At 38.9% G+C, this 10,860-nt stretch overlaps 1 protein-coding gene across 1 annotated transcript; it reads left to right on the top strand.

The window, feature by feature from the left end:
• Positions 1–1,300: 1,300 nt before the first annotated feature.
• Positions 1,301–5,894, top strand: DNAJB1 (DnaJ heat shock protein family (Hsp40) member B1). The gene is made up of 3 exons (XM_063292538.1): positions 1,301–2,138; positions 3,850–4,415; positions 4,854–5,894. The coding sequence occupies exons 1-3, from the start codon at positions 1,928–1,930 to the stop codon at positions 5,082–5,084; spliced, it is 1,008 nt and encodes a 335-aa protein (XP_063148608.1). The 5' UTR covers positions 1,301–1,927; the 3' UTR covers positions 5,085–5,894.
• The last annotated feature ends 4,966 nt before the right edge of the window (positions 5,895–10,860 follow it).

Genomic DNA, 10,860 nt, shown 5'->3' with positions numbered 1-10,860 from the left:
CCCTGCAATTTGTTTGGCCCTGACCCTACTGGCATTCTGCAGATCCTTGAAGAACTGATTGTCCCCTGGGGCCTGTAGGTTGGGTTAGCCTGGCATTGGGTTTTTTCCTGACATGACTGGGGCTAAGTGGTTCAAGTTTGACTGTCTGGTGCCAATGTGCTATTGTGTTATTGTTATTTGTTATTTTTTCTTCTTCTGCTGGTTTTTAATTTTGTGTTTGCCACCCAGAGTCACAACTGAAAGATGGGTGCCTATATAAATCAATATAATAAATAAAATGTTGCCTTGATACAGTTATTGTGTCAATATAGTTTTTTTATTTTCTATTTATCTCTTGCTTAAGGTTGTTGGTTTTTTTACAGTTCTAAAAATTTCATTCACTGTATATTGAACTGTTTATGTAAATGGCCTGGATATGATTTCAAAGGTTTTAGCAGAAGCATACTATGAGGCAGGCAGGAAGCAGGCAGTAGCCAACCACTTCCAAAACCTTGCCAAGAAAACTGCAGGGACTTGTCCAGGCAGTCTCCAGGAGTCAACACTGACTTGAAGGTACAAAAAGATAATGAGGCATAGTTTTATATTGAGGTGGCTGTTTCTGGTAACATGTTTTAGGATGTTAAAAGGGCAGCAAACTATTTATGATTGCTCTATTTTTATTGCCAGGGAGATACTTTTGAATGGTTTTCAGGCTGCCTTAGATTTCAAAATAATTTGACTGCCTTTTTTTTTCCCATGTCAGAAGCACCTACCAAGGTGCTTCTGTGATAGGTATTTTGTGGGAATTAGGGATTTGCTTCTCTGCTTCAGACAGCAAAAAACTGGCCTGGCATGTAAGATTGTAACTTGGATTCAGCTTTGGTCACCAGCTGGCTGGCATATGTAAATCTGCAGCTTAGCATACAGCATAGCTGTGAATGTCCATGTTGTTAATGGCCACTTCCTCATCAGTCAAGTACTGTACTGCGTCTACTGAGTCTTATAGCTACAACTGTCACTCTACAGACATGGCATTACTGAAGTCAGACTTTATATTATCACAAAGATGGGGGGGCGTGACTCTGCTAATCACTAGTGATGAAATGGCAGTCTCAGAACAATACAGGCTTCTGCCCATATTCATAAATGACATTTGTAACAATATTTCAAAACTGTTCTTGTGTATATTTGGCCATTGTCATAACCATCCAGTGGAGCACATGCATCCTCCTGTTTACAACTGAAAAGGACAGCTTTTCCAGTTGCTGCTCCCCAATGTGTTCGATTTCCAACTTCCCTAATTCCCTAACTAAATTCCATTCATCGGGCACTAGGTTGGGGAAACTGGCATAAGGGAAGCGAAACTGCAATGAAACTCTGTTACAAGGTTCTCTATATCTTGGCTGACTTAAGATTCAAGGACACGTCGGTTTGTGGGTGGAGTTGCTTCCTCTTAATTAATTGAACAGCAATGACCGGAGGGGTTCAACGTTCTCGAGCACGATGTTAATATAAGAGCTGCAGCAGCAGTCGCTGCCCCAGTCCCATCTCGTTCACACCTCTAGCGCGAGCCTCCCGTGACGTCTCCCGATTCGCCCGCGCCTGATGACAAGCCGTCCGCATCTAGAACTCTAAAGGACAACAACCGTTGACAGAATAGCAATTGCTTATCTCCTTCGCTATTAAATTAGGAGGCGGGCTCTCAACAACCGTTACTTCCCCATGTGTGACGCACACCGCATCTTCATCGGGGCAGCGTTCGAAAGGCTTGGCTGCAATTGGAGAAAGCAGAATGGAGAGGCGGGCTTTGGGCGGAGAATGTTGTGGCAAGCTCTGGAAGATTCCTCCGCCCGCCATATAAACCTGGCAGGGGGAAGCGCCTTCTTCTAAATTACAGCTTGAGCGGGCGGGCGAGGGGTGTCTGCTACTGAGGGTTTTGTGAACGGCGATGGGGAAAGATTATTACCGTATCCTGGGCCTGGCCCGCGGAGCTAGCGAAGATGACATTAAGAAGGCGTATCGTAAGCAGGCGCTGCGCTATCATCCTGACAAGAATAAGGACCCTGGAGCCGAGGAGCGCTTCAAAGAGATCGCCGAGGCGTACGACGTGCTGAGCGACCCGAAGAAGCGCGAGATCTTCGACAAGTTCGGCGAGGAAGGTGCGTGCCTGGGGGAGGTGCTGGGGCCGGGCCGAGGAAGGGAGCGGGAAGTCGTGTGAACGGGCGAAAGAGAATCGAGTCTGCAATGCATCAGGGAGGTGGGGGTATCAGTAAGACACGTTCTCGCTCATCCGAATTTACGGGGGATCTAGTTTGTTTATACTTAACCGAGACTGGAGAAACTGCCTTACAGTGTTGTCTTCGCCACGTTCTCTAAGGGAGAGAGTGAAATAACCTGGCTCACAGTCTAAATCCCAGGACGCAAGGGGGAAAAAAACAAGAATTCCTGGTTTTGTGGTGTTTAGGGATGCAGAAGTAAAGCACCTCCCTGTTGCGTTTCTCTCTCGAAAACGAATGAAATTTAAAAGTGAAACTTCAAAAATGAAACAACCGTACTCGGGCAGAGGACTTGAAGAAATGTTTTCAACTTTGAAATATTTTATCTTTAAAATTTAGTAAATCCAAAGAGTCTCCTCCCTCCTTCGGCTGTAGTTGCTCTGACAGATTAAAAATTATATCCGGTTATTTCTCTTGGTTGCTAATATCTTGCACCCACCCTGAAAAGATAGCTCCTAACTTTCAAGGTTGCTACTATTATAATTGATTGTCAGATCTAGCTTTTAGGTCCTGTTAATAAATCTTTTCCCAGCAGCTGTGGAAAACGACTAATCTGTTGGGACTAGTTCCCTAAGTAAAGGGAAGGGAGGGCAAAATAGGGGAGAACAGGAAAACAAGTTCTTTTACTCTCCATTCTGGAAACTGGCCAGATGAGTTGCCATCTTTGAATTGTTCTGATTGTATTAAGGTCACTCCTCAAAAATCCTCCATTACTTTACAGGTTCTTCCTGTCTAGGAAGCTTACTTTGAAGCTAGGTGGAAATGCCTCAGGCAGGAAAGAAAGTACAAAATAGTATGTTAAAATGCAGGATTTGTCTAGATCCTGTTTCTAATGATCTGATAGTATTTATTTACAGTAATAAAGGCTGCTTAGAGTGTATACATTCTGGCAGCTTTATAGTTTGTGGCATGTATGTTTTAAAGAACAGTATTTCATGTCTGGCATATTAATAGACATAACATTTAAAACAGAAGCCCTTAACTTACTATACAATTTGTACAGGATTTGGGATAGCTTTTTGATACTGGCTTCTGTTGTCTTGCTTACTTATATTCATAGTAAATGCTTCGTGATTTTTCTCTAAAATATGTATTCGCTGCCTATATTTGGGCTGCATGATGAGCTGTCTAAGATAGGTGGAGCCTTTCCTGCAAAGTCTTCTAGTAGTAGCTAGAATATTCTAGTATATTCTTATGCTAAAGTGTCCTTTCCGATGTTACTTTCATTTGCTGCTGAACTGTTTTTTCATATTTCTCAAAAGATACCTATTGGTTTAACCAGGTGAGGTAAAATGAACTATAACCTGTGTTATATCTGCAATAACATTATTCAGTTCAGGATATTGCTACAGAGTGTGAAACACTGGAAAAGGTTGTGTTTTGTTTTGCTGATTTTGTATGGTAGAATTATGAACACAATGAAAAAGGGAATTCATGGGAGAAAAAAATGGAGGTGAAAAGTTGAGGCAGTTCTAAGATGAGCCTTATCTGACATTCTCAAAATAAAAATAATACTGAAGAGAGTATTGGAAATGGAACACATAATGTAACATGAGACATTAAAGATGCGTATTGTATGTTTTCTATATTTCAGGATTAAAAGGAGGTGGTCCCAGTTGTAGTGGAGGAGGTCCTAATGGTACTTCATTCACTTATACCTTTCATGGAGATCCTCATGCCATGTTTGCGGAGTTCTTTGGTGGGCGGAATCCTTTTGATACCTTTTTTGTTCAGAGGAATGGAGATGAGGACATGGATGTTGATGACCCTTTTTCAACTTTTCAAAACTTTGGCAACATTGGCTTTACTCGTAGTCGTGGAGGACATGAAAACATCCGCAAGAAACAAGATCCTCCAATCATCCATGAGTTGAGGGTGTCCTTGGAGGAAATTTACACGGGTTGCACCAAGAAAATGAAAATTTCACACAAGCGTCTCAATCCAGATGGGAAAAGCACACGCAGTGAAGATAAGATTTTAACAATAGAAGTAAAACGAGGGTGGAAAGAAGGAACTAAGATTACATTCCCCAAAGAAGGAGACCAAACACCAACCAACATTCCAGCTGATATTGTCTTTGTTCTAAAGGACAAGCCACACAACATTTTTAAGAGAGATGGGTCTGATATAGTATACCCAGCTAAGATCAGCCTCCGTGAGGTAAGTTAAAATGCTAGGTTTGTCACTTGAAGTGGATAACAAAATGTCTGAATTACTGCATTTTGAAATAGATTAAAGTTTAATTTGGATAATCCGTATGTAACTATATGAATTTATTTCCTGCAACTTTAAATAGCCACTAAGAATATATACTATCAAGTCACTGTGACAGCGTTATGGAACACTTCATACAGCTCTAGTAGTGTGAAAATGTTGGAAAACGTTTGAAAAAGGAAAAACGTTTAAGTATATTGCTATATGTGTGGCATTCATTTTATCAGTATTTTATTTATCGTATTTTTACACTGCCCTCTCTTGTCATCATGAAATCTAATTAACTGGAGTTTAAAGTCATTGTCAGATGAGAGAAAATAAAATGTTCCCTAGTTTTTCTCACAAAAAAATGTACTAATTTATCTGGTTTATTTTTGTATTCAGGCTCTGTGTGGCTGCACTGTGAATACACCAACATTAGATGGTAGATCCATACCAATGATATTCAAAGATGTAATTAAACCTGGCATGAAGCGAAGAATTCCTGGAGAAGGCCTTCCATTTCCCAAGAATCCAAACCAGCGAGGGGATCTTATTATTGAATTTGATGTAAGATTTCCAGACAGAATTCCTCAGTCTTCCAAAAGTGTCCTAGAACAGATCTTGCCAATATAATAAGACTGGCAGAAGTGGACTGCACTACCTCTGTTATGGAGGGTTACAGACTGGAATCAAGATTTCAGGGTCTATTTTGGCAGTGGATATGAGAGTAACTTTATGTTTCAAAAAGTTGCAAACACTCCAGATCTTGAAAAATGAGTATTGCACTGCTAAATGACTTTAGACCCAGATTGCCTTTGCTCGAAGCATTTATAACTGCAGTTACTGACAGAAACAGGAAAACATCTCAGAACTTGAATCTTGAGTATGGCAACCAGTCATGATTTCTGCGTCACCTATTTGACAAGCCCTAGTCAGGGCATGCCCGTACAGATTCTCATTAGAAAGAATGAGACTAAAATCTAAACTGGACTTCAGAAGTAAACATCTTCAATCTCTCGTCTTTGTTGTACTGTGTTGTCTTTGTCTTTTACATTATTTACTGAAGGGTTAGGCTACCTTTAATATTCAGATTTCCAGCTTCCTTGATATTCCCGCATTACTCCATAAATAGTACCAAATGCTGGTATCTGGAAAGAAGATATTCTTAAACATGGCCATAAAAATAACTTGCCCTCCTTCAGAAAGTTGAATGGAATAGGGCTTTTTCTAAAACCTGGTAGCTCTTGAAAGCATGCAAAAAAAATTATAGGAAAGCATGTAAAGAGACTTACAGATTTGTCGGATAATTTTTTTCTATACAGACATATTTATATATCCTGGTAGAGGACCTGGTCTAAAAGAACTGAATGTGTCAAGTCTTTCAAATTTATAGTTGAAAACTTTGTTCAATAAACAGACTTTGGAGTCTTGCGTATTGATACATATGTTTACAATATTTGTTTTGCATTTTTCCCTCCTATGACTAAATATTCAAAATTTGGTAAATGCCTAATTACACCTGATGATTGATGCAAATTGACAAAGCAGAAAATATTTAAAGCTACATATGAATTGTCACTGCTTTCTGTCGTAGAAAAAGACATTGCTGCAATTCTAAGCTGTATTTTTTTAAGGAAAATACCAAATATTTTTTTTGTTTAGTTTGAAGATGAAATCTCTAATTATTGCATAACCAAGGATACAGAGAAATGCTCTTTAGTTAGAATACAGATAAAGCTATCTAACGAAGCATGCAGATTTTGTGCTGCCAAATGCTTTGAACAGAGATTCTACCAGGCTCTCTGATCCTTTGGGAGGATTAGGGTACCATTATTGGAGAAAAGCAGTAGAAATGGTTGAGAAATCTAGCCAATTCTTCCAAAAACATATATTGTTTAATATCTCCAATGAGATGGCTTTCTCATATTATTGCTAATCTAAAAGACTTGACCTAGTTTGGGGGAGGACACATTGTCATTCTTAGACTGCTAACATTCTAATACTGAAAGTGCTGTATGTCATGCACACTCCTTGTTTGTAAGGGTTTAATAAATATAAATTCCAAGGTGTGGTCATATATTGGATATCAAAGTAAAATAATCTTGTGTTTCTTCCTTAAGGTGATATATGTTGCATTATATCTTTAACAAAATGTGAACTTTTTGGTATTTAATTGACTTGATAGATTCTTGCTCTGAGAGAAATTACTGTACAAGCTCATGTTGGTCTTCCAGCTGACATAGGATGTACAGCTACTGTAGGTACAACAATACTTCCATCATATAAATATTAAAAAAAACACCAAAAAGTGGACTAGGGAGTTAAAATAAGCTGCTTCGCTTTTAAATTCTCCTTAGCCGTATTTTTCAAGCCTGCCCAAGTTATTCTCAAACTGAATTAACTGATTTCCTCAGGCACAGAAAGCAATCTATTTTGAAGTGGGAGGATGCCCTTATACTGATCGAATTTCTTTTTATATTAAAAGTAGTTCTCATCTCTGACAGGCTTACTTTATTTCCTTTACCAGTTCTTTTGAAAACAGTATGTTCCCCTCTGGTTTTGAGGGCTGCATGCAAATAATGCTTAGCATTTACGCAGAGTATTTTGCATTTTCTACGTATTTATAGGCAGTATTGTTTACAAACCCCCTTTATGTGAGTACTCTTCTCTCAGCTTGGTTTCACGGGAATACAGCTAGTCCTAACTTAACAACCACAATTGGGAGATGTCCTTAAGTGAGACATCACATCATAGCGACAAACTTACTTCATTTCTGCCATGGTCATTAAACAAATCACCCATGGTTATTAAGCGAGACATGTGACTGTGACTTGCAATTTTACTGCCAGCTTCTCCATTGACTGCTTGTCAGAAGCCAGCTGTGAAGTGCACAAATGATGATCATGTGACTGTGGGACATTAAGTTGGTCATAAGTGCAAGGACCAGCCATAAAGTTACTTTTTCAGCACCATCATAACTTTGGTCACTAAACAGGACTACCTGTACTAACTTATCTAAATGGTGCTTAAGCAAGAATTATGTCAGCTGTTTGTGGGTGTACAGTATTTCTTTGATACAGATCGTCCTGTAAACAGGTCATCCTACCCAAGAGTCCTTTCTGCTATGCCAGATTCTTCAGTGGGATGTCTCCAATTTGAATTTAACTCCAGGTGACTACATGAATGTGTAGTTGCTTAACAACAGTAGGGAAGTTATTTGCCACTGCCCTACATTTCTTTGTTTGGTTTTGTTTTTCAGTCTAGCCTATAGCCATGTGGTTTCCTGGTGGTCTTCCATCGAAGTATTAACCAGGTCTAATTCTTCTTAATTTTTCAAAGCAGCCAATATGGTACCATGCCCAATAGCTTTTATTTAGACTAGAAACTGAGCTGTAATAAGGAAGTTATTTAGCTATTATTTTATACCTACTGGTGTGTGGGGTATCACTGTCAAGGGTCTTGAAGCTTGTGCTAAATCTGGTTCAGAATTTTTGAGGGCTAGATTGGTAGGGATGTATGCCATAAATCTTTTGGGGGAGATGGGCAGTAGCAAAATTTGAATAATAATAAATAAATCTTAATGCTTCGTAAACTGGAAATGAAAGGTATGTGTAGAAAAAGAATTTGCACAACAGCATTTAAAAGCCATGGGAAATCACTTTGGGCATATCAAAACAAATACATATTCCTGTAAATGGTGGTTTCAAGTATATACACTTCAACTGTGTGTATAGACTTTTATGCCAAATGTGACTGCATGCACACAAACAAGCTGAAGTGCCTGAATTACATTGTTGATTTTACTGTTAAGTACAATGACCACACATGACAGCTATGTGCAAAAAATAATTTGCATGTGACTTGTCATTACAGGAAGCATTCCCAATGAAAAAGGGAAAAAGACTTAAGTAGGATTAAACATCTGAAATCAAAGCCATACAAAATAACAGGTTCCAACAAGTTGTCAAGCTAACTCCAACTCATTCCTAGTACAGTATGTGTGCAGTTTATTATTCTGCATCCTGAACAATCTCATGTAGTTAAAGCTATCAGTACTTATTGGCCAAAACATCCTGCCCAATTCAAAGTCCTGGTATTAACCTTTAGAGTCCTAAATTTCCTGGATATCAGGTTATTGGAAGGCTCGCTATTCCCATGTTTCTCTGCTTGGCTACTGAAATCATCTGAAATCTCTCAGTTCAACTGTCAAGTTACATAAATGGCTACTAGAAAGAGCTTTTCAGTGGTATCACTGTAGTTACAGGATTGTGTTTTTTTCCTTCAGACAGACTTACTGGCAGTTCCAGCCCATATGAGAACATTTTCCCAAGCTTTCTAGTTGTGCATCTAAGCATTAAAAATATTAGGTTTGTTACTCAGTTTTAGGTGTTAAGCTGTATTTTTGTGTGTGTGACTCTTTGTACTTGCAAAGCTAAGAAAATGCTTGCTATTTTATTATACAGAAAAACATATAAGCAAACAATTCAACGCCCCTGGCTTACTCATGGAACAGAATGAGGCAATAGATGATAATAATGTTTAATATTATCTGGTATTCATTTGGTATAAACAAGTTGGTGTAGAATCATATGTCTATGTACATTCTGAGTGGAAAAGGGGAAGGACTTTCCAAAATGTGACCTGCTACATGATGTAGAGCAATAGTAATATACCTGTCTAGATCTCATTCCCCCCCATTGGCTACATTCTAATTTCTATGAATTTAAGAGAACTATGGTTTCTGTAGGTTTATAATTCTAGATTATACTAGACCATGGTTTCAAAAGACTTTTTTTTATCAACAGCAAGCTAAAACCATAAATGTGGAAATTTCAGTGTTGCATTCAATCCACTTTAAATAAAAATGGCTGATTTGTTGTATATATACAATTGAATATAAATATTTAGGCACTCTTGTCAAGTAGTGTGTTTCAATTGATCCCAAAGTGAACCAAAGTTGGAATAATCTCTGCATGGTACGAAGTTGCACATGACATATTTCTGCAAATTGGAATGCATACTTATTCATGTGCCATTGTTTACAGATTCAAAGAAAACAATATGGCAGGTGTAAAGCTTTGGATGCATTTTGTACCAGTTCTTTGTAGAATTTCCTTTGCTAGAAATAACAGCTTCCAAACATTTCCGGTAGCCAACTTAGATCCTGCTTCTGGATTTCTTTTTTCTTTTTTTTTTTGAAACTTGAAGATCAAAACATATTTCCGTTAGAACTGCACATGGTCAGATCTACAAAACAGAACCCACAGATCACTGGAAATGATGTGCTTGAAGGTTTAGCTGAAGAGGAATAGTTATCCACAGGTCTACAGCACATGGTTGCTTATACACTTAGGATCTCTGAGACAATTGTAAGAAAACTTTGACTTCGTAATAAAAATAATCTCAAGTATATAAAAAAAATTCAAGGTAAACCTGAAACATTTTGGAACAAAGTGCTTTGCACCAAGAAAACAAGTTGAACTCTGAAGTGACAATGACATAGATATATTTGGAGAAAAAGGAATGAAGCATTTGAAGAAAAAAAAATCAGCTTGCCAACATTTAAGAGTGGAGGTGGCTCTATTATGATTTGGGGTTATGTGGCAGCCAGTGGTGCAGAGCCAGTTTGGTCTAGTGGTTAAGGTGACGGGCTAGAAACTAGGAGACTCTGAGCTCTAGTCCCGCCTTAGGCATGAAAGCTGGCTGGGTGACCCTGGGCCAATCATTCTCTCTCAGCCCAACTCACCTCACAGGGTTGCTGTTGTGGGGAAAATAGGAGGAGGAAGGTATATGAGGTATGTTCGCTGCCTTGAGGTATTTATAAAAATAAGAAAGGCAGGATAGAAAATAAATATATTATGTGGGAAGAAGGAAGAATGGGTTCAACGTATTTTAGAAGCCCCACAATCACTAGAGAAAGCAAAGCTATTTCAGCAAGGCAATAATCCAAAACATACCTGCAGATCGACCACAAAGTATTTACAGAAAAGAAAGGTAAAAGTTTGGAGTGATCTTCAGGATCCCCAGACTTGAATATATTGGAAATATATGGGGAGATTTCAAAGATGCAGGGCAGGCTTCAGCAGAGGATCGTTACCTTGTACAACCAAGGTCCGCATAGTTAAAGCAATGGTGTTCCCTGTAGTAACATATGGCTGCGAGAGCTGGACCATAAGGAAGGCTGAGAGAAGGAAGATTGATGCTTTTGAAATGTGGTGTTGGAGGAAAATTCTGAGAGTGCCTTGGACTGCAAGAAGATCAAACCAGTCCATCCTCCAGGAAATAAAGCCAGACTGCTCACTTGAGGGAATGATATAAAAGGCAAAACTGAAATACTTTGGCCACATAATGAGAAGACAGGACACCCTGGAGAAGATGCTGATGCTAGGGAGAGTGGAGGGCAAAAGGA

Source organism: Candoia aspera, chromosome 2 (genome assembly GCF_035149785.1).
Source record: "Candoia aspera isolate rCanAsp1 chromosome 2, rCanAsp1.hap2, whole genome shotgun sequence".
Classification (NCBI taxonomy): Eukaryota; Metazoa; Chordata; class Lepidosauria; order Squamata; family Boidae; genus Candoia; species Candoia aspera.
Note: the sequence above shows the minus strand (reverse complement) of the source record. Positions and strands in the feature narration are given on the sequence as shown.